This window comes from Colletotrichum phormii (genome assembly GCF_030913505.1).
Source record: "Colletotrichum phormii strain CBS 102054 chromosome Unknown BDP81scaffold_16, whole genome shotgun sequence".
Classification (NCBI taxonomy): Eukaryota; Fungi; Ascomycota; class Sordariomycetes; order Glomerellales; family Glomerellaceae; genus Colletotrichum; species Colletotrichum phormii.
The window spans coordinates 384,201-411,288 of NW_026851458.1; the positions used below are offsets into that span (position 1 = coordinate 384,201).

Sequence of the window (27,088 nt, forward strand, 5' to 3'; positions counted from 1 at the left end):
CATCTTTTTGAAGCCCAAAATCAGCCAAAGACACACGGGCATTTCCACTCACGCCAAGAACTTGGAGATACCTACTTACATCATGGTAGAAGGTGAACTACAGATAAGGCTTCCACTTACACTGCTTCCTCTGCAATCTGCCAGACTGCACTACTCCGTACACAGCACATCATTTTCGGTACCTACATTTGACGCCAGCATGGCCAAGCCCCGCCGTGCTGCCATTTGTTTGTGCTCGCCAGATCCGACATCTCTTATCGGATCCGCGCGGGGCTGCACAGACACGGTCTCGCATGTGATGTGATGGGCCTGGTGATCAACCTGTCCTCTCTTATCCACCACAACCCCTCGTTCTTGAGTTACCGTGTACGCAGTCTCCGTACTTCGTACTCCATATGGAGTACAGGACACCGTAATAAGAATGCAGCCTTCGGACCTTCCTTGCATGGGCAGGGTGACGCAGAGACGCAGAGCAGGAGAGCAGGAGAGTCAAAAGGCAAAGGACGCCCGCCAACGAAGCCACCGGCCATTTTACTCTTGCCCGCTGATAACGGGACTGCGGTATCAGAGCCCCGGTGAGTGCTAGTGGCACCAAGCGGAAGGGCGAAACCATGGGCAGCCCTGGTCTCGAGGATGGACTTGCCTATCGCGGTGCAACGGTTGGACAGGAGCTATTGGCGGTGAATACCCCATAGTGCAGAGTGTGAGTCTGAGTACGGCCGGGAGACATGTTCTGTCAGTGTCACTGCTGTGTTGGGTTGTTTATCGAGCAAGTCGTTATCAAGGAGTAAGATGAAGCGAGGGGTTCACAAACCAACCTGGCTTCTGTGCGATTCTATCTTTTCCATCTTGGACCGTCTATAAATGAAGCGCTCGATGCCCACCACCTTGACAAAGCTTGTGATATGAGAATTCTGGGATCAACGAAAGTCGCACAACGAACCGATTCTCTCAAACGAACTACACGCTCGCGAAAGCTGGAGATCACCGTGACATACCTAGTGGATGAACTCCAAAGTCCATCTTGGAATTGGGTTCTCACGTTCAGTCAGCCCTATCGACTGGCAGCAGCGAGTGGGCGGCCGGCGCGCATGCTCAGCTTAGGGTCCCCTCTCTCTCTCTCTCTCTCTCCATCGCGCACCACTTTCGTCCCTTCGTCTAGCTCTCGAGTTATTTCCCCAAAATCGACCATCTTGCGAGCTCACCCAACCCAGAATTCACAAGCTGAGAGACTTGCAGCTTGAAGTGTCGTCACGGATCGCAGTCCCGACAAGCTGATTCCACCCCACCACCGCCGCGAACTCGTACCCTTTACGCTGCAGTTCCCTCCACTTTATCAGCAAGGTCCCAATCGAGACGTCGCGTGCGCGCATTCCATTCCTGTCCAGGTACCTACTGCGATCCCTACCTTTACCGACACCTTACCCTTGGTGGTTACCTCAGGGTAAAGTACGAAGTAAGGTTAGCAGACAAACGACAGAATTGTCCAATCAACGAACAGCTTGGACGAGTGATTGCAGCCTGCAAAGGAGGCAGGAGGAATCATCAGGCCGCTGAAGCCACGCGGCGCACGGTACCTTGTCCAATCGCGCCTGGAAACACACCACCACAGGAGACTATCGGAGCAATCGTGGTGCTAAGCCGCCTTATCTCTCCCTCAAATCCAGGGGACACATACACACAATACGCACCTCAGTATCCGTACGGGCAGCAAAGCAGCAAACACCGCTCCGCCAGCGTGCGGGAGCCCAGGTGTTGGGGCCCAGTGTTGGTGTCATTGAATTTCCAACACCTGCCAACAAACAGCTGTCCACTGCCCACTGCCCACTGAGCGGACTTCAGACGCCCACCCACACCCCCCCACGGTCGGGCTTCGCGGATTGTCCGTTAGAGGGACTCTCGTGGTCGCCCCGAGAATTTAACTCGGAGCGCGTCCCACTGGAGCTTCCCTTCGACGTTCTCCATCGCAACTTTTCTCAACGTTGTTGCCCTTTTCTGTTCGCTCTATTAACCGGTCCCTGATCTCATCCTACGACTATCTAATGGATTACACCGGAGGCACCGCAGAGGCCGACCATCTCTGCGTACTGGTCCATGGGGTTCGTTTACACCTTATTCCCCTGTCTTTTCCTCCCATCTGCAACCATCTGCAGCACCGTTTTCCCACGACGTCATGAATGTTTCTGAACTAACGCCTCGGCTCCGTAGCTTTGGGGTAACCCCAACCACATGGCCCAGATCGCCAAAAGCTTGCGCGCCAAGTACTCCGCCGACAAGCTGCACTTACTGCTTGCGAAGCGAAACAGTGGTTCCTTCACATACGATGGCATCGAACGTGGTGGTGAGCGCGTGTGCGCCGAGATCGAGGAGGAGCTGCGCCTCATTGAGGAAAAGGGCGGCAAGATCACCAAGCTGAGTATCGTCGGATACTCGCTCGGAGGTCTCGTCTCCCGCTACGCCGTTGGCTTGCTTCACTCGAAGGGCATACTCGATACCGTGGAATGCATGGTACGAAAGCCGCCTCCTGATGTAGCGCAAGACGACAGCGACTGACTTATGGCAGAACTTTGTGACATTTGCTACGCCACACCTCGGTGTCCGCACGCCACTCCGGGGATGGCACAATCACTTGTGGAATGTTCTCGGAGCTCGCACCCTGTCCATGTCCGGCCGTCAGCTGTTCACTATCGACAACTTCCGCGATACCGGCCGACCACTCCTCGCTGTCTTGGCCGATCCAGACTCCATTTTCCTCGCCGGACTGAAGCGATTCAAACGGCACACCCTATACACCAATATCGTGAATGACAGAAGTGCCGTGCACTATACTACCGGCATTACCAAGACCGATCCTTACACCAACATCGATAAGATCAAGGCCAATTTCTTGGACGGCTACGAGGATGTCATTCTCGACCCGGACCATCCCGTGGCGCCGAAGCCAAAGATCTCGGAGCCGGCCACGCTTTCATCTGTTGCTGGTTCAAGCTGGAAATGGATTAAGCGCGTTCCTTTCGCCATTGCCCTTACGATCTTCGTCCCAATCGGTATAATTGCGTTCCTGTTCAGCTCTGTGGTTCAGACGGTCCGTTCATCGAAACGCATTCAATTGCACGAGAAGGGCCTGGCAGGCGTGGCAATTGACGAATACCGCGGCCCGCTGTGGATGAAGGAGATCCGGGAGGAAGTGGAGCACGTGTACGAGACGCTCAATAGCTCGCAAGACCAAGAGTTTCTGGGGAGTGAATCAGAGGAGGACCTGGACGAGGTCGAGATGGATCGCAGTACCACACAGCTCTTGGCTAGGGAAAGGCGCATGTCGGTACCGTCGCAGCCTACTCTCGCCCTGGCGCCCTACCAGTTCCAGATGGTTCAGGCCCTCGATTCCGTAGGATGGCACAAGTACCCTGTTTGGATCCACAAGGACCGGCACAGCCATGCTGCCATTATTGTGCGTTGGGAAAAGAAGTCGTTCAGCGAGGGTCACGTCGTGCTCAAGCACTGGCTTAACGAAGAGTTCACGGTCTAGATGAGGTGTTTGTGTCTGGGGTTTGGAGTCGGAGTTGGAGAAGCGATGAATTTAGAAATACTGCTCCTCTCGGAGAATTCAAGTTATCTGTATAATTAATTCAACCATGTGTTTCTGCCACCGCAGCTCTTGGATATTTCAGTGATAGATCACAGTGAAGATGTCCACAGCCTTGATGAGCTCATGTCTAAATTGTCAGTTTGCACTTCCCACAAAGTAGTCACGTCTTTACCAGTTGTACTTAAGTATTCAGGTAACTTCAATTTCATTTCAGACAGATGTTGCCGGTTGTCTATTGGATTTTCCAGCTTCAAGGACTATTTTAATTAGGCAGTGTTTTCCTATCTCTACTACAACACCTTGCAAAGAAACACACAAAACCCCCGGGGAGACAACAACGCTGTGCAGTATATTACGGGCTCGAAAAGATCTCAACATTCTACCTTACTTGCAGAGCCCGCCTCCATCTTCCCTCCCAGAGTACTCCGTACCTTCGCCCATAAGAATAGGAGCGTCATAACGACAAGGATCACGACATCTCGCTTAAGCTCGCAGCGCCATCCCGGCTATCCGGGCGGCACTAGGCTCCAGTTGGAAACAGGCGTGGTCCACAGGGGTCTTTCCACCCCTCCCCCGGCTCTCAAAATCACAAGTCACAGGTTGTCCGTGGGGCCGCGGCCCCCCGCCCCCCTTTCAATGCTCGAGGACCAATGGGTTTACGATTACGCCGACGGGTTTTGTTCAGAGGGTGCAAAGTCAATTGCGTCGTCGACGATAGGAGCTTTCTTTGACAACCCCCGTCGAGTTGTCGATACACCTACATCGAATCGAGCTGGGGAGACGTGAGAGGAGTTTGTTGTTCTCGATACCTCTTGACGCTTATGCCAACCTTCCAATGTCCAACCTCTGTCGCGATAAGGTAGGTAGGTACTTTACTTCACAATGAAGACCTCGAAATTAGCAAAAGAGACATCAGCGCTCTTCAACAAGATGTCCCGTCCGTCGGCGTCGTCGCCAGCGACAGCATCATCGGCGCCACAGCACGAACAGCCGTCACAAACCCGCCGTACGACGCGGTCTTCGCTTGCGCGGTTCGCGTATACTTCGACCTCTGCGACGGATTCCAAGACGACAGCCACGGAAGCCGCGCTCCACGATATAGTCCTAGGCGTCGCCGACATTGAAGACGCGGTTCCGAACCCGCGGGGCAGGAAACGGAGGCGAGTTGTCAAAGAGGAGGAGGAAAAGGAAGCAGCAGATCAGAATACCTCTGGAACCGCCACCGCAGCAGCGACATCACCATCACCATCCAAAATCAAATCCGAACCCATCGAACCCTCAACACCACAACCACCCCCTCCAAAAACCCGCAAAACCCGCAAACCAGCCCGCACAATCCGCGGCCCATCCCCCTCCTCTTCCACGCCCCAAACCTCACCGCCCACCTCCTGGCTCGAAATCTACAACACCGTCCTCAAAATGCGCCTCCATGGCGCCGCGCGCAACGCCGCAGTAGACACAATGGGCTGCGAGCGCCTCTTCCACCCCGACGCCTCGGAGCGCGACCGGCGCTTCCACATTCTGATTGCGCTCATGCTCTCAAGCCAGACCAAAGATACCGTCAACGCGGTGGCGATGAAGAGGTTGATGACGGAGCTGCCTCCCTACAAAGAGGGCGCGGAGGCGGGTCTGTGTTTGGAGAATGTGTTGGCCGTGGAGCCTGCGTTGTTGAATGAGTTGATTTGGGCGGTGGGGTTTCATAATAACAAGACAAAGTATGTTTGTTTCCTTTTTCTTTTAGTGATGGTATACACGGTGGATAATATTGTGTAAGTGGGAGAAATAGGAAACGAAATATCGCTAACGTTGGATGTCCTAGATTCATCAAAGCGACAGCCATCATCCTCCGCGACAAATTCAACAGCGACATCCCCGACACAATCGAAGGCCTCACCTCCCTGCCCGGTGTCGGACCCAAAATGGCCTACCTCTGCCTGTCCGCAGCATGGGATCGTACGGAGGGCATCGGCGTGGACGTGCACGTACATCGCATCACGAACCTCTGGGGCTGGCACAAGACGACGCAGCCCGAGGCGACGCGGCACGCGCTGCAGAGCTGGCTTCCCAAGGACAAATGGCGCGAGATCAATTGGTTGCTCGTCGGGCTTGGGCAGACGGTCTGCCTTCCTGTCGGGCGTAAGTGCGGTGATTGCGAGCTTGGGTTAGAGGGGCTGTGTAAGGCGGTTGATAGGAAGAAGGTTAATGAGGCGCGTAAGATGAGGGAGGTCAAGGTTGAGGTGAAGGAGGAAGAAGATGGAGATGTGGTCATCAAGACAGAAGAGGTTGTCAAGGAGGAGGAAGTCGTTCGCGATACGGTTGTGATTCACGAGACGGGGCAGCCGGACCCGGCATCGGAGCCGGTAGGTACTGAACCGAACGGAGTTATGAACACGGACGCACCGCGAAGAAGTCGCCGGGGTGGCCCATCCCGGTGATCGGGAGAGATACCATATTGTACAACACTTTTCGCAAAAGAAATAAGTGGACACATTGTCATGATCATTAATCTTGCGGTATCCGAACGGAGACGGAGATGGGCGACATCAGCGCAGGCGCGGAATTGCAGAAATGACGTGCTGTCCGCCGGCAACGCAATCGAACCACGCGACCACTGACCAGCGGAATGGCCGGGGTCCTACTTGTTCATTCTCGGGGGTCGGTGGAGAAGCGGGGGACCCGAATGAACTCGGAGGAATTCCGAATTTCGAGGCTGCCCTGCGGAAAAGAAAAGTGAAGGAGTCATTGCCGTGCCTGCCGGTTGCTCCCGACACTGTGTGTGTGGTCAGCTGGTCCGGGAGAATAGAGAGAAGATGAAAGACGGTGGCAGAATGATGGGGGGCGACTCCAGGTGAGATACAATATCGGAGATAGGCCGGGATAATCGGTATTCGCCCCGTATGTAACTTGTATGTGGGCAGCGCGCCCCGTGCTCTCAATCCCCCGTGGACCATAGTGCCGTCATTGTCGTCCACTTCCCATAGCATTTGTGACGTGTGGTAAATCGGCGTGGGCGGAGGGGGATGGGCGGAAAGAGTTGTGGCTGACTCGCGAGGTCAGAGGACAACGAAAGCGGCCATATGAAGCACGGCGTGCTACGGCTTGCAGGGGGCGCGCGCCCCCTCCTCTTCTCATTGATGTTCTGGAACAAGGAGGTGACGGAGTAAAAAAGGGTCAAAGTTCTGACGCATTTTATAATGTTCGTCCGTGGTTTCATTCGGCTGAGATGGCGGATAACTCTCCGAACTGACCCCGGCGACTCGCGACTACTCCGCTGCCGGAACTGCCACAGCCACAGCGTCCAGTGTGGCACGGCGTGGAACTTCGCAGTGAGTATGTTAGTCATAAAATATGCATTTGTCAAACAGGCGAAGATGGAATTGGACGTCGATGGAAATGAGTAAAATGTTTTGAAGTATTGTCAAAATTTGATGGCCAACCTTCTCCTAGGCGGCCGCTCCAAATGAACTATACGCCGGTACGCCATGCGGAGGAAGTTTGAGGCTGAACTACCCTAAGCCGAAGTATGATACACATCATTGGTGTAAGGATTCGGACGGGATGCCGCTCTGAATCGTGCAAATGACGCGGAAACCAAACAGGAAAACGCTGTTGTCGCCGCCGTCGCTACCGCTGCAGCATTATGAATGCGAGCTTTCAAATCTCGCAAACACTGTCTCGAAAATAACTGATCCATCGTGTCGTGCAGAGGTCCAAAGATATGAGTAGGACGTGCGATAAGAGATGAGCCTTGCGCCCTAGACTGGCCTAACAGCTGTTGGTATGGTGTAATCCTTGCTGTGTCCGGCCTTGTAGGCTAACTCGTGGCATCTTGCCGTATGTGTGGCTACGTGAGTGCCATGGCGGCGTGCGGTTTGGATCGGTCTCGGTGTTGTCGATCCGATTATACCCCGCGGATAACTTGCGTGCGCTCGCTCTCGAGTTGCGCCGCATTCCGCTCATGTGATTGCTTCTTGCACTGAGCAGTTGAGTTAGCAAATGAGCTTTTCGTCTTGCAACACAGTGCCAAGTCCTAATAACCATGAGGACGTTGATCCAGGAGTAAAACTTACGTCTTCCAAGCCGTCGCACTTGTGATCCTCTAAGAGGCGGTGCTTGCCACAGAAGTGGCCGTTGCAGAACCCGCAGTCGCCGACAATGCGCTGCGCGGCATCCTTGCACTCCTTGAAAGTGCAGCGGATCTTCTTCTGAGGCATGATGGGTGGTTGTTTGGAGGAAAGACGGTTTGTGTGTTGATGTGTTCGTCGGAGAGCGACGTTGGTTGTTTATGTAGGCTGCGGCGTCGAGAGATGATGTCGGACTTGATCGCAGAGGATGACTCGTTAGGGTCCAGCAGCTTGCGTGGCGAGGCGGGAAGTGTGAAGAGAACGAAATGGGATGAGGGAAAAGTGAAAGAGAGAAGAGAAGAAGACAGTGAATCAGAGGTGATGAGTGAGAGTAGAAGTAATGGAAGAAGACTGGAGGCGAATTGTGTCAGTCGGTCAATGATGATCTAATAAGCAGAGGCAGGACCGGGTCCAGGTCCAGCCAGGCAAGCCAGGCGCCAGGTCGAAGGCGGGAGAAGCGCTCACAATGACAACCAAGACAAGACAAGGAACAACAGACGTGGAGCAGGGGACAGGGTGGCTGGTGGAGCTTTGGGTCTGGTCTGGGGAGGGGGGTGGATTATGTTGTTATTTATTGGGAAAATGGACATGCAGGGCACACTTCATCGGAGGCGCCAATGCAGGATTGATTAAAACGGAGACCCAAGCAACGATTCGAGGCGTTCCCAGGCTTACCTCACCACCTTCAACCTGCTAGTCTGGCACTCTGGGTGGACTTTGCAACTCCACGGCCGGGAAGAGAGAGCTTGTGGCTGCGGGAGTGAGCGAGAGTTGCTCTGAAGTCTTCAGTTTGGACGGTGGGGGGTGTGACCACAACACCACACACACACACACACACACACACACACACACACACACACACACACACACACACTCTTCCCTCCTCCTCTTCCTCAGCCAGACAAGTGGAAGCACTCACCCGTGCTAGATGGACATCTGCTGAGTTGCGCTCCGATGCGCTGCCATGCAATGCACGGCCAGACCATTCTGCGGTCCACGGTGTCCACGGTGTCCCCAGTGATATTCATGCCACGCAGAGTGCTAAGGTAGCCGTTTCCGTTTGCGCATGCAGAATCCAATGGAATAATGACGAGAGGAGGTATCCGTACTTGGCCTTGCACGAGATACGGAATTCGAGGTCGAAGCAGAGATGCGGTGTCCGTAAACTTGGGCTGGATGTTGGGCCCCAGCCAGCCCGGCAGACCATTACACCGACGACGACTCGTCAAGTGATGCGTTGGGAAGGGTAATGGCTCCAGTTGCAGTGGAAGCGGCGGATATCGGTGCACAGCCATGTGGGTGTGAGGTCAAGTGAAAGTCCAGAGAAATCCAGGGTAGGGGGTATGCGTACAGGAAGAAAGAGAGGCTCGACTCATTAGAGTCGAGGTTCCCTGTTCTTTGTTCAGCCGGAACAGTGCATGTTTCCCTGCTGCGATGTGAACAGGCAGTGAACAGCATACGTGTGCGTCCGAGGTACCCAGGTACCATCCGTATAACCGAAGGAAGGTCTCAATGTAGCTGGTCAGTGGTCAGGATTGAGGACTTCCGACTGAGTGGTGGGTGTAGTCAGCCGTAGGTTGGTAGATCCGATGGGGCGGGGGTCGAGACAACGCTGATGGAGACAAGCACGATGGAGTTAGGGTCGTGTTCAAGGGTGGGCGAAACGAGAGAGCGGCATACGGAGACTCTGGTGGCTTTGAACCTCGGGTTTACTGGAGTGGAGAAGGGAGTCCAAGGCGAAGGCGGGCAGGCCGCGAGGCAGGCTGGCGCCCGATGCTGACGCTGATGGCTCGGGGACGGGTACTGACACTGGCGTTGGCGCTCCAAAACTGTAATTGGCAGTGCTGATTTGTGTCAAACGGGCGCCAGGACAATGCCGATGACACTGGTTGACGGTTGATGAGGCTCCGAAAGCGGTGAATGGACGTCGGGATGATTAGGTACTGGTAGACTGGATTGCACTGGATCGGACTGGGCCTTGCGCCTCTCGTGTGTCTCTCGTTCCGTCGGGTATTCGTATAAGTTATTCCTCCGTTGGCTGCTTGTGTCCCGAGTCTATGGATCACTCCAGAGGGATCAGCCCCGGAATAGCCTATGATGGCTTGTCGAGATTATCGATCAGTGCTGCCAATGGCCATGGATGATGGCGTTGGGGACGAAAGTAACCTGGCGCGGTGGCTGACGAGGCTTCACTGGTGAGACTGAATAGGAACGAGGGAGCTGAAAGTGCGCAAGGTATAGTGCCATGAGTGCTTCAAAAATCGAGGCAAGGATGCGTAAGGTGATGTACGTCAGCGGTGGTTTGGTGATTGAGGAAATGAGGTGACTTTTTGAATGCTAGTGGCAGCAAGGCGGCGGGATTCGATCCATGCGGCCTTGCCAACGACGCAACGCAGACCGCAGGAGGGTGTGGTTTGACAGAATTCCTGGGACTGAGTCAGGTAGATGCAACGCGGTGAAGGCAGATGTGGATGAGTTGAACGGTGCAGAAGTTGAGATGTAGATCGGCCTACCGTCCTGTTAAACTACCACACAGTAGGTGCTCGGAACGAGTCAAGAAGGAGGTTGTTCAACCACCTTGCCTTCCACGCTACCTTAGGCAAATACCTTAAATAAAATAAGTGGTGAGTTGCAACTCCCGAATACAACTCAATTGAGCAAGGTAAGATCATCACCGGAAGGGAAGGAAGGAGGTTTACGAAGAACCAAAAGGAAACTCTCAGCAGTGCAGCGTCGAGGAAGGCACGGAATTGCTGCAACTGCCATTTTGGAAGGCAGGTACCTTCCTACATTGCAAAGGTGCGAAGGAACCTTCCATTCTCTTTCCTTATCTATCAACTCCATTCCCCTCTCTGCCCTTCTATCGCGAACATGTCGCACTTAAACCTCCAAGATGCACTTCTCGCCGTTGCATCGGTACAGATCACCGACCTTCCATCTATCGATACATCGCCCACCTCACCCCTTCCTCCATTTCTTCGGATTGTCCAAGGACTGTCGATGGACGGGTACCGAAGCCATGTGCCGCAAAACTCAGCAGCCTAGTCCGTCTTTCAACCTGTTCAAGTCAAGCCGGCCAATCCTCCTCATCTCGAACAGGCACCATGCTAGGCCTACACTTCCACAGTTGTCAGTTAAGACAAGCCTAGGTCGTTTGCTCTGCTACTCCCGCAATACATGGCATTGCATGTCACGGCATGACAGTGGTCGCTAGCGGCAGCATGGCCTCATGGATCATGGCTTGTGCTGGAGCCCGAGCTGCAGGAGGCATCCCGGCTCACTCTGCACCGGTTCGTAACTTAGGACCGAGATGGCTGGTGATGGTCCGATGGATGGATGGGCGACTGACTTGGTGCTGCTCTCCAATCGCATCGCAGCCGCCTGTCACAAGCCATCGTCGCCGCTGGCCTTTGTTCGCTCTCGCCAACGCCAACGACATCCCCCGCATGAGGTACTGAATGACTACCGCAACGTTCCGAAACTGATAGATTAGCCGATAGTTTCCTCGATGCCACTTCGATAAGCAGTGAAGCCCGCTTCGGCCGCTGGAGGTTCGTTCGACCTACACGTCTTAGTCGTCCCATCCGCTCTAACACTGCTTCAACGGTGATGAATGACGTGCAAACGAGGCGCTGGTAGATTCAAGATTAACCAAGGTAAAGTTATCTTAATCAAAGGACAAGCGTCCTATGATCCCTTACCGTCCCGAAGTCCTTGCTCTAGACAGTTGCAAGGAACAACCTCGTCTCTACTGTTCCTCAAGAGGACCGTCCTCAAACGTCTCGGGGCTTCCGCACGCAATGACCTTCTCGTGGGCATTTTTCGGTTCCGAACCCAAAAGATGCCAGTGCTGCGACTCCTAGCAGCTTATTCCGCGACATCAACTTCCCGAAATCCCCGCGTGGGCCTGCAACGACCATCATCACTTGAGAAATGGTGGAACAGCAAATGAGGAGGATACACGGCTGAGCCAAGCGGTGCGGCCAGGTGTTGGGATTGTCAATGTCCAGCTTAGACGGAGCAATGACTTTGTCCTTTTTGTCAGAGCTCGGCTCCGGAGATGCACGGCTGGCTGTCCAACAAGTCTACCTCAGTTACAACAACATCTTTCCGCATGCCGAACCGCACCTTGTCTTTGGCTGGCCTGATCTTCCGCAGTCACAAGTTGAGTTCTGACAGGTGGAGGGAAAGGTGCCCTGTAATAGCAGATGCGGCACCGAATGATTAGATACAAGTCGCCCCAAGCAGTGCCGCCCAGCCTAGCGTCGTGCAACCCGACCTCCTCCCGTATTGGACCTGGCTTCCTGCAGCCACTGCATCCAGGCGCTTGGGAGCGGCGCCATTGGCTTTCAGCATGTGCTCCAGGAGGAGTGTCTTCGATACAGCGAACTGGCCGAGATACTACGGGAAAGGTGTATATCTGGGACAAACTGCCTGCCCGTCGGCAAACGCAGCTCAACGTTGTCCATCCTCGCCCGTCGTACCCGCATACCGAACACGGGATATCCACGGCCATTATCTCGTGTCCGGTGTTGTTCTCGAAGAGGGGATGAATGGAAGGATACGAATACCCCGAGAAGACGATCCTTGCGCTCCGGTTGTCGTCTTAACCCATGTCTGGCCCGTCTTATCTTATCATCCCTGAGGGGGAATTGCATTCTGAGGTGGTGTCGCCTGTTCACGAGACCAGCCAACCTCGCATCGTCGAGTAATAACCGCCTACTTCACAGAGCTGTCGAGGGTCCAAGACCGCCTTGCATTTCGAGCCAGCAAGCCCGCACCCAACCATTTGAGGCCCGCCCGCCAATTGATCACTGGAGCAATCGTTGGATCTTGATTTCTACGGTTCGGATGGGAATAGAGGCACATGTGCGTTGGCGAAATGTCAACTCAAAGCATCGACGTGGGTGATGGGCGAGCCTGGCTTAACCGCCCTTGGTGTCATTTCTCGCATTCCGCAAAACCCTTGGGAGTGAAACGCCGGGTGCCTTTAGGCATGTGTCAAAAATGTGAGTTACACAATCCTTTGCTCAGCATCCGATTGAGGGAATCCTCAGTTATAGAGCGGTCCTATGTTTATTTACAGCGCCTCCTATTTCCTTCTACGGCAACATTTCTTCCCTCTCCATCTTACCTTCTGGGTTGTCCCCCAACAGTGTTAGTCGATGCTACGCCAGATGTCGAGATTGCCAGTCTAGGCTTGATTGCCCATCAAAATTAGCCATCAATGCACTCGGATCTTGATTTACAATGGGGAGTACCCCTACGTATCTCAGCCTCCCCCAGTCACAACTATTTCCTCAAATTACGAGCCAAACGGTGAACCGGACGGTTTTGATGTTGTTTCCCGTGCGATTCCCCACGGTTCATTCTATTTACCACCCCCGGTCCGCTCTGCCAAAAAATCGTCCGATTCCCCAGTCCCACTCATCCTCAACCAATATAACTATTTGATGAGGTCTGTGGCTTGATATCCATCCGTCTCATCCCCAAAGAAGCAACCCATGGGGGGGGAAAGGCAGCAGTGGACAGCAGGCATGCCGCCGGCTGATGAGAAATGAGCAAGTATATCCGGTCCACGGCTGGACTCCGTACGACAGTCCAGCGAGCGCCTGCAGTCAAACGACCACATTGAATACTCCGCGGTGTCCGCACATTTCCGAGACAGGTGGCACGGACAATCTCGCCCAAAGACTTTTCGGACAATGAACAATGGGTGCTGTGGCCCCCCTCAGATAACGTGTGATAATTAGGATGTAAAACAAACGCAAGCTGAGTGGTAGCAAGAGAGGGAACAGGTGTCTCGGCCGGATCTATGGGATAATTATTGAGACAAAGACGTATCCGTACACGTATTATGATTCAATGGTGTTTGATGGGGGTGTGTACTGTGTAGCGCACCCTTTTTCGAGCAAGCCCGTGGCCCAACATTATCAGCTCACCACCCTTTGGCAATAGCGGAAGAGGTCATCTGGCTTGGATCTGATCGGATTTTGAACATCCTGCTTTGTACGACTCCGCCAGATATCTTGACCAAATCCCTCTCGCAAAAGCACTCTCATTTCTAGACGCCTCTGCTGGCAGATCCTGTTGGATGAATCGTTGGTCGACTTGGCATAAAAGCCTCTCGAGTCTCGGCCAGGCCAATCCTCTCGTCCGACATTTTTGAAGAATCCTGCGATACCACAGCTAGTGCTGATTCCCTCCACCCCTACAGCTGGCTGAGATACCCCAGATCTACTCCGTACTGACACAGATGGGAGATGTGCCCCCTCCTGTCTGTACATACCCGTGGACGAGGAGGGGACACTGGACTTTTGGGACTACTACTACTATCGGGGCCGCGCACCGCCGGATGTCACCACCGCGGGTCCCCGGGATTGTACAAGCGGGCGGTCTAGAATCTCAATGGAAGAGCACCCGGATGGTAAGGGAAACACACGAATTCAAATCAGAGATCACCAGCGAATGAGGACATAGAATTTTGACGACGTGGTGTAGGCATTTTGACCATCGACATATATCGCGACGTTGCGCGTACGGACAGGCTGAGCGGTTCCACCTCGTCGTCGACGACCACCACCGCGCCCGCCCCCACCTGGCTTCACAATTTGGATTCGCGAGGAGGTACTGGGATATCGATTTCACTTTTTTTTTGTATTAAACTATCAGTATTTTTTGTATTTCAAGAGATAGCACAGAACGGTTCGTGCAACCAGAAAGCCCGTGGTTTTTTGTGTATAAGCTTACTTGCGCATGTCGACCACGGCTCTGATGCAGTCGCCTTGCTTCATGGTCTCGAAGGCGTTGTTCATCTCGCCCAGGGTCTTCCTGTGGGTGATGAACTCGTCCACCTTGAGGTCGCCCTTGATGTAGTCCTGCACGAGACCGGGCAGCTGAGAGCGGCCCTTGACACCGCCGAACGCGCAACCCTTCCAGACACGACCGGTGACGAGCTGGAACGCTGTTTTTGGAACGTGGTTAGTTTCTGGCGGGAGGTTGAAATGAGAGTATGCAAGTGGTACTTACGACGGGTGGCGATCTCCTGACCAGCAGCAGCGACACCAATGATGATGCTCTGTCCCCATCCCTTGTGGCAAGCCTCAAGAGCAGCGCGCATTACGCTGACGTTGCCAGTGCAGTCGAAGGTGAAGTCGCAGCCGCCGTCGGTGAGCTCAATGAGCTTGTCGACAACGGACTGGTCTCCGAGCTGTGTGGGGTTGACGAAATCTGTCGCGCCGAACTTTCTCGACCACTCCTCCTTGTTGGGGTTGACGTCAACTACGATAATCTTGCCAGCCTTGTTCACAACGGCACCCTGAACAACAGAGAGACCGACGCAGCCGGCACCAAAGACGGCAACGTTGTCGCCCTCCTGGACGTTGGCGGTGATTCTCGCCGCGCCGTATCCGGTGGTGATACCGCAGCCCAACAAGCAGGTGCGGTCCATGGGGGCATCCTGCTGGACGGCGACGACGGAGATGTCGGCGACAACGGTGAACTGGGAGAAGGTGGAGGTGCCCATGAAGTGAAGCAGGTCCTTGCCCTTGCACTTGAAGCGCGAGGTGCCGTCGGGCATGACGCCCTTGCCCTGGGTGGCGCGGATCTTGCCGCAGAGGTTGGTCTTGCCAGACTTGCAGAACTTGCACTCCTGGCACTCGGGGGTGTAGAGGGCGACGACGTGGTCGCCGACCTTTACGTTTGTGACGCCCTCGCCGACGGATTCGACGATACCGGCGCCCTCATGACCGAGAACGATGGGGAAGGCTCCCTCGGGATCCTTGCCGGAGAGAGTGTAGGCATCTGTTCCAAGGGGTTGTTGATCAGCCTTTCAGATCCTTGGAGCAACCCTCGGATCTTGATCCGAGAGCTCAGGCGGGGGGGGGGGGGCGTTTGTTATATACCTGTGTGGCAGACACCGGTGTGGTAGATTTCGATACGGACCTCGTGGGCCTTGGGCGGGGCAACTTCGATATCCTCGATGCTCAAGGGCTTACCGGCCTCCCAGGCGACGGCGGCCTTGCAAGTGATGGTCTGCAGATGATCAATTGGGTCAGCGGATGGGTTCAGGTTGTCAAGATGGCTCCCCGTCTCAGTCGTCTCCGTGGTCGTCGAAGCTACCCCGCAATAGGTGGGAGAAAAACGCAGAGCAGGGAATGTAGATGTAATGTAAAGTGCTTGGGAGTGGGAACGCGAGTATTGCATACCTTTCCTGCAGTGGCAGACATGTTGTGTGATGATGGTCGATGAGAACCTTGATGGAAGGAGGAAATCGGCACACTAAGCTTAGCTTATAACCGGGCAGGGTAGGAGTATTTATTCCAACGAGGTGGAAGTCCAAGATGCAGGTTGGGCACTGGCAGAGGGGGAGAGAACTGCCGCCGGGTGTCTTTTGGCACCATCTCCAAACCCCACCTTCCCCTCGGGAGGGGAAAGTATCCGTGAGTCTCGGGGGTTCGGGAACTGAGACTTGAGGTACCTCTTCACTGTATCTCTCTATGTGTCTCTCCTTCTCAGGTGCACTTCTCTCTTTACTCGGTCACGAATTAAAAAGCGGAGACCTTCAGCTTGTCATTGACCAAGTAGAGGATAAAACACTACTGACGCCAGCCGTGACTTGTACGAGTCTTGGGTGAGGCGGATGGAAGGGAATTCCCAAGCAGCAACACACGAACACGAGTACGTCATTGGACCGATTGAGGTTCTGGGGATGAATCCTGTTGTCCATTGGCCGTAATTACTGCGTGCTTAGGTACAAGCTACGGTAGCAGTTAGATAGAAATCGAGACCAACGGATGCCTTTCCGACGGACACCAAGATGAAGAAACTGCAGTGACTGCTTCCCTTCCCGAGAACGAAGGCCGAATCACGGCTTGTACGGGCACCCAGCCGGGGGTGGCGGGGCAGGCTGCGTATCTGGGACTTGCAAGCGCTTCCACACTCACCAAAAACCGCCCTTTGGGATTGTGCCCCCCTCTTCCAGTCTCTCCTCTCCTCCGGCGCGCCTTCGGGCCTGCAGCCTATCATTGTTTGAAGACGCAAAACGCCAAATCTTTAAGCCGTCGGGGTTAGGCTTTTGAGGTGCTATTAATGCACATTTTTGCAGGCATAGTCCATCGGCGATTGGGTCTGGCCAAGCCTGCCTGCCCGCCTTCTGGGGGATGACTTTCCGTGGTTGCCAAGAGGGCGTTGAGGAGTACTTCGTACAGCGCTTTTCGTAGGCCCGTACGTCCAGAGCCCGATTTATGTCCGGGCCTGGAGGCTCGATTCAGTTTTCTTACTGCCTTTGGCTGCTCTACCCTATCTAATCGGCATGCCGGGCTAGAACGCCGTGACACGGAGGAAGACGAGGGGAGCTCCGGGGCGGCTTAGATAAGATAAAAGAGACACTAGTTGCCCGCGGATAGGTACTTGTTGAAGGGAGATACAAGTCAAAAAGAATGGATGAACAATCGTCTCAAGTAAAGATACCTAATCGAAAAATCGACTGGAAGAGTATGGGAACACATGGTAGAACAGATTGACAGCCAAAAGAGGGGGAACCAAGGCTCATGGTTTCAATGGTGTGTGTTTACCCCCGGAAAAAGAGACATCACAATGGCATCACAGTCGCATGGCTGTGGAGGAGACGTCTGAACCTAAAAGAATTCTCCTACAAGGTGACAAAGGAGTGATGCTCGGATGCTTGCTTCAGAACGCCTGGAATATCGCTTTGTTACTCATCCATGGTTCTTCTCAAAGGCACCTTCACCCCCGAGGCCCCGTTGATGTGTCAGCGGCACCGGGCCAGGGAGACCGGGCCAGGGAGCTCGGGCCACTCCTAAAAACACAGAACGAGTGGAGCTCGACAGATCCAGTGCGGTGGTGGGGCCAAGAAGTCGGCTTCTTCCGCGTTGACTGGCGAAGCATCGCGAACCTCCAAAAATTATCGACCAGAAGCGCGTCCGCCCAAACACCACCACCACCCAGCTCCTCAGCCTTGTCGCCTGCGACCTACCAGTAACCCCAATTAGCCTCGACGACCTTCGCAGATTTAACGAAATCGACGCATCGAAATTTTGCACTCCTGAATACCTGACAACCTTGCTTCCGCCGATCAACACAACTTTGCGACGACTAGCCTCATCCGGGTGACCTGAGGTCGCCCACTCCATCACCGACATCATGCCCAACAAGTTCTCCTTCGACGACTCAGCCTTCGATAGCTCACCGCCGTCGACGCCCGGTCAAACTCCGCAGAAGAAGTCATACCATCCCTTCGGCGAAAACCCATCAACGACGCCAGCCGGCCCTCCACCCTCGTCCGCTGCTTCCTTCACACCCCAAGGTGCTCCCTCCGAGTCTTATCTCGGAAGCTCCTTGTTGCAAGGCGTCACTGCGCAGAAGCCCTTTGGCTTCGGCGGTGCCAGTTCAAATGGGCCTAGCAAGAACCTCTTTGGAAGAAGCGACTCTGCCTCGGCGCAACCACTCGGCCGGTCGATTCTGCAGAGCACCAAACCCACGACGAGACAGCCATCGGCACTGAGCCGGGAACTTGGCGCGGGAAAGAGCGACATCACCTACGATAACCGGAATGGCAGGTATATGATACCCGACAGCTCGGAGGAAGAGGAAGAGGACGAGGATGAGGAGTACGACGAGCGCGATGTCGCCGACGCGGAGATGGAGCGATACCTCGAAGCCGATATTGGGGATGAAGACGGGGATGCCGAGGCGGACGACGAAGAGGTCCAGGACGATGACGACATATTCTTGAACATGCGGCACAGCACCCGCAACCACGAGGATCTGGCCTACTCAGATGAGGGCGAAGGCGGCATAGGCGGCGAAGAGTCGGATCTTTTACTGCTCAATACGCCAGCGGCAACGGAGCGAATGCGCAGGGAAGCCCAGGATATTTTCCGTGCCTCGTCCATGCGTCGCTCATCGGGCAATAGACGGACAGAATTTAAGTTCTCCGCAATCGCAAAGGACCTGTACAAGGAACTCGGCATGGCTCAAATCAACGAGTCGTCAGGCGTTGTCTTGAAGACGGAAGACCTGATCAACCAGCTTTACAACGAGGGAATCGGTGCGCAGGAGGACCCCGATCAGCTCGACGTCTCGCTCGCCAACATTGTCTATCCTCTGGTGGACCTCTGGAACGACTTTGCCGACAGTTTACCCATGCCGGAGGGAGAGCACATTGCCGAGATTGGCCCCGGTCCCGAAAGCGAGCCGTTCACGAAGGCTGCCTATGTTGCCCAGCTAGTGCTTCAGATGCACCACACTCGTTTCGCAAACCAAGGCACCGTCGATACCGAAGCGCCGCCACTGCCTTATGTTCTGTTCCGATGGATCGAGGAAAACCACAACATCTACCCCGAGCAGTACGAAATCGTCATGAACCACAGGCCGAGCCCGGCGTGCCACAGCCTCTTCTGGCCGACACTGCGAAGCGCTCTCATCCGTGGCAATGTCGAACTTGCGTCCAAATTATTGAGGAATGCTGGATGGGAGTCTGTCAAGAAGGGTCCTCGGGCTGATTTTGCGTACTCTGGCAAAGCTCTCGACAATCTGCAACGCGCCGTCGGTATTGCGTGCGAGGCACTCGACATGTGCCCAATCACCAAGGGCAACTGGGATATCTTCAGCAGCGACTGGACCTTATACCGCATCCAGACAAAGGGCTCACTAGACAAGCTTCAACGGTTTGCTGAGGGCAAGGACAAGAACCTCTTCGCTGGCGATAGTGACGACAGCTCATACGGGAGGGGTTCCTTGGCCGGCCTCGTGCGGAAAGCTGAGGGCCAGGTTCCATGGGACATCTACGAACACCTCCAGACTATTTACCAGATCATCATGGGAACGCCAGAGGCTATCCTGGATACAGCACAGGACTGGTGTGAAGCCACGATTGGTCTCTTTGGATGGTGGGAGGAAGGCAGAGGACAGCAGAAGAGCCTGCGCATGTCCCGCTCCCGTGGCCTCCGCATGACAGCTACGCCTGCCACCCCTGAGAGCTACTTTGAACGCCTGTCGCTGGCTTTCCATACTGCGGTTGAGTCGGACTTCCACTTCAACTCCATGAACCCTGTTGAGGTTGCCATCGCTTCTGCTTTTGAGTCAAACTTTGCGGCTGTCATCGGAATCCTTCGTGCATGGTCACTTCCCATTGCTTCCTCGGTGGCAGAACTTGCCTCTCTTGGTCAGTGGCTACCTAAGCCCGAGCAGCCCAACCTGATTACGATGGAGAGCCTGGACATGGAGGATCTGGAGATGTTGGGAGTGGCTCCTCAGACTGCCGACGATGTAGAGGGCATCAAAGACACTACGCTTACACATTACGCACGCGAACTGGCCGGAATCGAGAGTCTTTCGGAAGATCGCAGCGGATGGGAGATGGCGATACAGGTCCTTGGCCGGATGGATTCAGCTGCGAAATCAGAGGACATGGTCGGAGAATTGCTTCGGGATATCCTAGACCAGCTCGATTCTGAACAAGGAGCCACTGTAGATAAGGTCTGGAGGATTCTCAACGATCTCGGCATGATTTCCTATGCCGAAGAGACCGCAGAGGTATGTACAGAATTTGCCGAATCCTGTTTTTCACCGCGCTAACCAATTACCAGACCTATGCAGACATTCTCGGCAAAGACTCTCACAGATACGGAGAGGCTCTTTGGTACTACGCCCTGGCCCATAGACCAGGAAAGGTCCGCGAGGTGCTCAACCTTCTCATATCATACTCTTTGCTCCACTCCACGGTCTACCCCCCTGCCAACGACCTGGACGACCACCTCTACCGACTTCTGAACGAGCGCAGTCAAACCCTCGAGAAGTATGCCAAGCAAGATCTTGAGGCAGCGAACCTTCTCGGGCGGATGCTCAGTGGTTACGCTACGCTCCGGAAATTCTACGAGCTTCGTGACACTGACGGACTCGCGGATATGTCCCCTTACAAGTCTGCCACTCTCCGGAAACAAGCTGCCTCCGCCCTTGTTGCTGTCATCGCTAGCTCAGATGACAACATTCGGGGAGGCCTTTACGATGAAACCCGCGACGCCGTTGTTAGCGAGGACTTCATTCTCGCTCTCTTGGGCGAGGCCTTGCCGTTTGCCAACCAAAACCCCTCAGTCATTACGCTCGACCAGATGGACGCGCTCCTCAAGGCTGTTGAGGACATTCAGACAGTCAACTCCACCATCTTCAACGCAGCAGACGAGTTCTTCAAGCTTGTCCTGGCCTCGACACCAGGAATGAAGGGCTCCACGCCTGCGGACTTGATGCGCAAGAGCACCAGCTCGCTCAGCGGAAGCAGCTACATGCTCAGTGGAAGCTCCATGCTAGCCAGCCAACTTCACCGATCCATCAGCGGCGGCAGCGGCAGCGGCAGTGGTTCCTCCCTCGCCAAGACAAAGCGCGGCTGGGACTGGAGATCGGGACTCACGGCGGGCGCGTCGGCCGACGACGTGCTTCGCATACTTCGATTGGGTCTTTCGAGGGACTTGGCGTCCTTGTGGCTGGCCGACGCGGACAATACGCCCGTGTACTAGGATCGCATTGGACGTGTCGCGGGTGTCAAGCGCAAGCATGAGCGGACGTTGCCTCACAGGTAGTCAGACAAAGGACGGCATTTGGGAATGGGATTAGGATGGAGTTTGATGATGACGCTGTAAATGGAAAGGCACCCAGAAAGTTTTCAGATGTATAATACCATTGGTTCACCTGAGAAGCTGTAAACTTCTCTTTTGATGATCGGGGGTGCAACCGCGTTGTTGGGTTGCTTAGTTCGAGACTACACTTTGTACAGTGGCTGGCGGATGTCAAGCAGAGCCTTAAGGATTGTGCTGTAACTTGTAAGATGAAGCTTGTCAAATTGATTTGAGCCGAACTGAAGCTCATGGTCTTGCTGATTTCTTGGAAGCCATGCTGCTGCGTTACCGTCACTCATTCGATGTCATTGAAGATCAGGGGTTGAGACTTAATTTAATGCCTGAGGGCGAACACAGTACGAACACCGTGCATCGGACAACAACTAACTGTGACGGCGATTTACCGATGACACGCAAATCAGAAATTGCCATATGAATACCGTTCAACAAGCCAAACTTCCTGTACATCGCGCACGGCGGCTCAGTTGCTTTATTTCTCGATGCGTGCAGCCGGTGGTTTTCGTTGAACCGCTGCCAATCCGGTAAAGATGCACATCTTGTCAACGGTGGCCCGATCCATCACGTCACGAGGCCTGGTACGCGCCGAACAGGTATGCTGGCTCATTATCGAGCCATTGAGAAGCCTCAAGCACATAAAAGTGAATAATTGCTGACTATTGGATCAGATTCAATCAAATCATGGCTTATCTGTCCGGTTCTTCACGTGTTCCTGTTCCCTTTGTGGTGCAGAGGCATCTCGGCAATCAGATGAGGGCGCGCCGCACTCCCGTTTGACGCTGTCTGGTGGTCCCCCCGTCATCGTCGAGCACAGCAACGGAGCCAACCAATCTAGAGCCTCTGATCCTCAAGCGGCATCATATAAACCACCGGAAAAGCCAGAGGCCTCGTCAGCCTGGGGCTCCTTTGGTAGCCAAATCGCTAAAGCCAGGCCAATTCCAAAGGTCGTCAAGAAGGACCCTACGCCGACAAGCGGTAAAGGGACCGCCTCTGGCTCGACACCATCCTCAAAGATGAAGACGACAACAGCAGCAGCGCCAACAAGAAAAGCTCAACGCAAAAGCGCGAATCAGAGCCCGTCACCACCAGCATCAGCGCAATGGGGCGCCTTTCATTCGCTACAGGTCCACGGCCCGGCCCCTGATCCCAATCCACCACCCAAGCCGAAGCCGCTGTTAAAGCCACTGGAGAAGCCGAGGGCAAGAGCTGGGGCGCCGGCACCGCGGTGGAAGCGTACTTCGCTTCCGGCACACGAGAGGGCTGGGAAATGGGGCGGATTTCATCAGGAGCAGGGTGTGGCGGCTTCTGGGGAAGTTGAGGACGAGGAGTCTTTGGTTTCCCTCCCTGAAGGGGGTGAGAGGCTGGTTATGGACGATGAATATGGGCCGAGTCTTCTCGCCGACTTCGACCTCGACCCTGTCGTCGAGGGAAGTGTGAACTTGAGTCTGGAGACTTCATTGTCCAGGGATGTTGGCGAGATGTCAGAGGAGGTTAAAGCACAAGAGACGGAAGCCAAGGCGATGGAAAGCGAGATGAAGAAGGCCGATGGCCACCAAGCATATGCCTTGGACTCGGGGTCTCTTCAAGAAGACGGTCAACTGAACCGTCTTTCAACAGAACGTCCTGTCACATCAAGCACACAACATCAACCGAACGCAGCATCTACTTCAATCAACAAACGAGAAAAAGCAAGGGCCAGGGCGGCAACCAGCATCAAATCTCGGAGAGGCGGCCCCAAGAGGGCCGCGGGAACGGGAACTAGGAGCTGGGGACCAGTTTTCGAAGACGTTGAGAGGGACGATCCTGAAATCGCCAGGACGACAGGCAATGAAGAGGAAGCAGATGCACCTCCACCACCCGCTTGCCTTTCTCCTGGTCACGACGCTACTTCCGGTTCTAAAGTACACCCCGAACCAACACCAAAAACTCATGAGGAAATCCTGCCGCCGATCTCAAACCCCCACGAACTCGATGCCTCGCCAGCCAAAGTCACCCCGGCTCCCAAGGCCCGCGCTCGATCCGGATTCATCACCCAGGCAGAAGCCGCCGCCCTCATCGATAGACTGTCGCGCGAGAGGGGAGTTCTGGTTATGAAAGCACCCGGGCCCAACCCGAGCGAAGAAGACTTTGAAGACTCATCAACAAAGATACAGCCAGGCCGACACGAGCCAGCGGTTCAAGAGGATATGATGATAGTGTCCAGAGAGCAAGCATTAGCCGCCATGCTCCAGGAGCCTGTGGGGCCGTTGCCTTGGGACGTCAATGAGCATGAGCATGCTGCCATCGAGGAAGCGCAAACGTGTCATTCACAGGACACCGTCCGCGCAGAGAAACGTCTCGCAGAAGAGCGCTACGCAATACAACGTCTCACGGAACAACGCCGTATAAAAGAATACGTGGGAGAGCGTCGCGCAGAAGAACGCCGCATAAAAGAGCAAGAACGCCGCACAGAAGAGCTTCACATGAGAAAACTTTGCAATGCAGAAAAGCGTGTGAAAGAACTCCGCGAAGAAGAACGTCGCGCTCACGAAAAAGCACGTCAAGCAGATGAACGTCGCGCTGCAGAATTTCGCATACTAGAACGCCGTATAAAAGAACTTGGCGCAGGAGGACCTAGCCCCGAAGAACGTCTCATGGAAAGATATGCTAATTTCCAGGCAATGAAACAAAGTCACCCTTCTAATATAGCCAAGGAAGCCTTACGGGATTTCGACTATATCCTAGAAGAACTGTCTACGGAAACAGTTGAACACCACAATGAAGTGAAATTTATCCGGAATTGGCTCTACTGGCTGAAAGTACTTGTTACACACGTGGATGAAGGCAATATAGCCCCGGGGTTTTGTGACCTCTGTGAGCGTAAGACTCATGAAATCACAAGACACCATGTCATTCCGCGAACTCAACGTGATCGCGACCGATTCACCATTGAAGAGATGAACGAGTTGCTGCAACTTTGCCGACCCTGCCACAGAGCTTTACACAGAGCCATTCCAAACAACGAAGTACTTGCTGTGGAATTCAACTCTTTGGCGCGGATTGCTGAACATCCCCGGATTCAATCCTGGTTGATATTCGCGAAAGCGCATTCTATTCGGGACCTCCACGGTCTGATGAGACCACAAAATGCAGATGGCCTATATAAGCTGTAAGTGCTAGGGACACTGGGTGTTATATCCATGAGGAGGTGCAATATATGAGAGGCGTCTTCCTATGGACACAACACGCACCCCATTCCGGAATTTGAAAGGGACAGCTGATTAACTCTGACCTCTAGGGAAGGGGATGAGCGCCAACTCCATTTGCTCCGTATTGAGCAAGTCGCCGCGCAATTCGCAAGCCGGGGGCGAAAGGACTTTCGGGCTCTACGCGACTTCCTGAAGTTTCGGGTTCCCTATCCCGTCACAGGAAGCGACTTAAGACATGTTCTCACGAATCAAAAAGAGGGGGAAAGCTGGAAAGGTCTTTTTCTCGAAAACTTTAATGCCGGCCGCCAGAAAAGCGGTGACATAGTGACTGAGACAGGCACTAGAAAACGTAATAAACTACGCAGGAGACGGCGCATCAGGTGAAGTCCGATCAGCAATTGAAGCTCTATTCAATTCCGCTGGTCTCCTCTTGGCTCAGCGTAGGTACACGATCCCTGGACTCTACCTACCACTCCCGTCTCCTGGTATCAAGGGCGGCCTCATATTTACAAGAAAACAAATCTATTGATTCATGCCCTTGAGTCTGGGGCTTTGCATTGCTTTTAGTGCCTGTCCAATTTTCTGAAGTTGGACTCCGTTTATGTCTCTGAATGTGCTTCCAGTGAAGACGGGATCTGGATAGCAAAAAGAGGTGTCCCACCAAATCTCCTCAATTCAGCAAAGGGAGCCGAGCCAAAAACAATAAACATACAACACCAGGTATTCGCTGGTCGTCACCGACCCAACTACTAATCCGGCTCTCATTGGCTTGTCTAGGGGAGAGCGGACGGGATCCCGAATATTCCAATGGATATGGTCGTATGTGATTGAGTCCATTCGGAAGGGGGCCTAGAAATGCGGGAGACCAGTGCCAGTTCACGTCTCATCATACTTACTCGTGAAGGTCCTTGGCAGAAATCAAATGCTACAGGAATAAGAGCCATTCAAGGCTGCAAGAAATGTGCCATGACCCTGGGGAGTTTGTTGTTTATGGGAACAGTTATGCGTTCCGGACGAGACAACTGAGGCCGCATCTGTGAATGGGATTTGTCAACCGCCGCTCGTGATATAACCAGTTCTTTTGATTCTTTTAATTAAGTCTATGAGAGTGAAGGGTAAACCCCCGGGGGGGACATCAGATCCCAACCAAGAATCGAAACACCCACTCCGCAGCAACCCCCGCGTCGTCCTCTCTCCTCGTCGCATCGAACGCCCGCTGCAAAAACTCTGGAGAGAAGCCCTTGGCGGGCGTGTAAAAGTGCTTAATGGTCTCTTCCATGATGACCTGGTCGCACTCGAAATGGGGCTGGATCGTGAGGACCCGGGAGGGCTCGTAGAGGCCCTGGACTCTGCAGTGCGCGCTGCCGCCGATGTTTTGCCAGGTTCCTGGGAGAGGGGGATTCGGTGGCGGGGCGAGGGCTACGTGGTCGCCGTGGCACATTTGTAGCCGGAGACCGTGAGGGGGTGGTGAAGAAGAAGGAGAGTCTGAGTCCTGGTTTGCGTCTGTTGTCGGTGTCGTTGTCGCGGGCGCAAGGGCGGCCAGGCAGGGAAAGTCCTCTACGAGTTTCGGGTTCAACGAGATGGTCTGGACGCCAAACTCGTAGCCGTTGGGGTCCTTTTCCACGACGGGGCCGTGGGGCTCGAGGAGGACTTTGCCGATGAGCTGGTGGCCGAAGCAGGTGCCAAAGATGCGGACGTCCGGGTGGTGCTCGTAGACGCGCCGGATAAAGTCGCCGAGGCGGAGGACCCAGGGGTCCGTGTCGTAGGCGGCGGCGATGGAGCCCGTGATGAGGATGGCGTCGACGTCTGCCGGGTTGGGGTAGTGGCCTGCGACGACGTCCCAGGTCGTGAATGTGGCGAGGTGGGAGGCTGCGATGCGGGTTGCGGCGGCAGTGAGGCGTTTGATGTATTGGGCGCTGTAGTATTGTCCGTAGAGGGTTTGGACGGCTGTGACCATTACGTCGGTGTCTAGGATGGCGATGTGTTTGACTTTGTCTGCCTTTGGAGTTGTTGCTCCTTCAGGCGCACCGGCGATCGCGCCCCCGGATCCTGTTTTGGGGGTAAGTCTACGAACTTTGTGTTTTTGGGGACGTAGGGCTGACCTTGCAAGTCTTCTTTCATTTCGGGTGGTAGACGTTTGTGTTGCTTGAACTTGATCTCCTACGGAACGAGCAAATGCAATCACCTTCAATCGGAGTTGCAAGTAGAAAAAAATATCCTAATCGTGATTTGTTGGCCGCTGTGAATGAAATCGAGAAATCTCGGCAGTTGCTCCGAGTCAGATCTTCGGAGGAGATTTGTCATGGTATCCACGTTTCGGGCGTCAACGCCGGCGTCGGCCTCGGGGCCGAACTTTTTCTGCGGTCCAACGACGGCTGGTCTGGGAATCACTCGCGACGCACGACGTGAAAGATGAAAGATCTCAATTCAAAGTTGAATAGTATCTACGAGACAGTATCTATGAGAGGAGAACAATCTGAGACCATCGCATTGATGTTTAGGCGCTTATGGACTACCTACTGTCGTGCATCTACC

The 27,088-nt window shown here is 54.3% G+C and overlaps 7 protein-coding genes across 7 annotated transcripts; 4 read left to right on the forward strand and 3 right to left on the reverse strand.

Annotated features, from left to right (window-relative positions):
- The first annotated feature begins 1,889 nt into the window (after positions 1-1,889).
- On the forward strand, positions 1,890-3,654 carry BDP81DRAFT_433308 (putative serine esterase-domain-containing protein). The gene is made up of 3 exons (XM_060590848.1): positions 1,890-2,099; positions 2,209-2,508; positions 2,564-3,654. Exons 1-3 carry the CDS (start codon positions 2,043-2,045, stop codon positions 3,527-3,529), a joined length of 1,323 nt encoding a protein of 440 aa, XP_060442498.1. The 5' UTR covers positions 1,890-2,042; the 3' UTR covers positions 3,530-3,654.
- Positions 3,655-4,471: 817 nt separating this feature from the next.
- BDP81DRAFT_325885 (DNA glycosylase) lies at positions 4,472-6,024 on the forward strand (the record flags this gene model as incomplete). Its single annotated transcript, XM_060585014.1, has 3 exons — positions 4,472-4,753; positions 4,793-5,304; positions 5,409-6,024. The coding sequence occupies 3 exons, from the start codon at positions 4,472-4,474 to the stop codon at positions 6,022-6,024; spliced, it is 1,410 nt and encodes a 469-aa protein (XP_060442499.1).
- A 1,466-nt stretch (positions 6,025-7,490) lies between these two features.
- BDP81DRAFT_396622 (AN1-type zinc finger protein) lies at positions 7,491-7,803 on the reverse strand (the record flags this gene model as incomplete). The annotated part of the gene is made up of 2 exons (XM_060588213.1): positions 7,491-7,565; positions 7,660-7,803. 2 exons carry the CDS (start codon positions 7,801-7,803, stop codon positions 7,491-7,493), a joined length of 219 nt encoding a protein of 72 aa, XP_060442500.1.
- Positions 7,804-14,459: 6,656 nt separating this feature from the next.
- BDP81DRAFT_463025 (chaperonin 10-like protein) lies at positions 14,460-15,941 on the reverse strand (the record flags this gene model as incomplete). Its single annotated transcript, XM_060593964.1, has 4 exons — positions 14,460-14,677; positions 14,743-15,516; positions 15,618-15,747; positions 15,921-15,941. 4 exons carry the CDS (start codon positions 15,939-15,941, stop codon positions 14,460-14,462), a joined length of 1,143 nt encoding a protein of 380 aa, XP_060442501.1.
- Positions 15,942-17,877: 1,936 nt separating this feature from the next.
- BDP81DRAFT_451854 (nuclear pore complex subunit Nup85) lies at positions 17,878-21,248 on the forward strand (the record flags this gene model as incomplete). The annotated part of the gene is made up of 2 exons (XM_060592683.1): positions 17,878-20,271; positions 20,325-21,248. The coding sequence occupies 2 exons, from the start codon at positions 17,878-17,880 to the stop codon at positions 21,246-21,248; spliced, it is 3,318 nt and encodes a 1,105-aa protein (XP_060442502.1).
- A 608-nt stretch (positions 21,249-21,856) lies between these two features.
- Positions 21,857-25,102, forward strand: BDP81DRAFT_408414 (uncharacterized protein). Its single transcript, XM_060589048.1, has 3 exons — positions 21,857-21,958; positions 22,034-24,513; positions 24,643-25,102. The coding sequence occupies exons 1-3, from the start codon at positions 21,896-21,898 to the stop codon at positions 24,935-24,937; spliced, it is 2,838 nt and encodes a 945-aa protein (XP_060442503.1). The 5' UTR covers positions 21,857-21,895; the 3' UTR covers positions 24,938-25,102.
- A 478-nt stretch (positions 25,103-25,580) lies between these two features.
- Positions 25,581-26,778, reverse strand: BDP81DRAFT_353682 (class I glutamine amidotransferase-like protein). The gene is made up of 2 exons (XM_060586253.1): positions 26,656-26,778; positions 25,581-26,602 (listed from the first exon to the last, which is right to left on the reverse strand). Exons 1-2 carry the CDS (start codon positions 26,672-26,674, stop codon positions 25,689-25,691), a joined length of 933 nt encoding a protein of 310 aa, XP_060442504.1. The 5' UTR covers positions 26,675-26,778; the 3' UTR covers positions 25,581-25,688.
- Positions 26,779-27,088: the final 310 nt, after the last annotated feature.

Coding starts and splice junctions, on each gene's coding strand:
- BDP81DRAFT_433308 (XM_060590848.1), top strand. CDS start 2,043: ATGGATTACACCGGAGGCACCGCAGAGGCCGACCATCTCTGCGTACTG. Junction 2,100..2,208: donor TCTGCGTACTGGTCCATGGG/GTTCGTTTACAC, acceptor TCGGCTCCGTAG/CTTTGGGGTAACCCCAACCA. Junction 2,509..2,563: donor TCGATACCGTGGAATGCATG/GTACGAAAGCCG, acceptor GACTTATGGCAG/AACTTTGTGACATTTGCTAC.
- BDP81DRAFT_408414 (XM_060589048.1), top strand. CDS start 21,896: ATGCACATCTTGTCAACGGTGGCCCGATCCATCACGTCACGAGGCCTG. Junction 21,959..22,033: donor GCCTGGTACGCGCCGAACAG/GTATGCTGGCTC, acceptor CTATTGGATCAG/ATTCAATCAAATCATGGCTT. Junction 24,514..24,642: donor GCAGATGGCCTATATAAGCT/GTAAGTGCTAGG, acceptor TCTGACCTCTAG/GGAAGGGGATGAGCGCCAAC.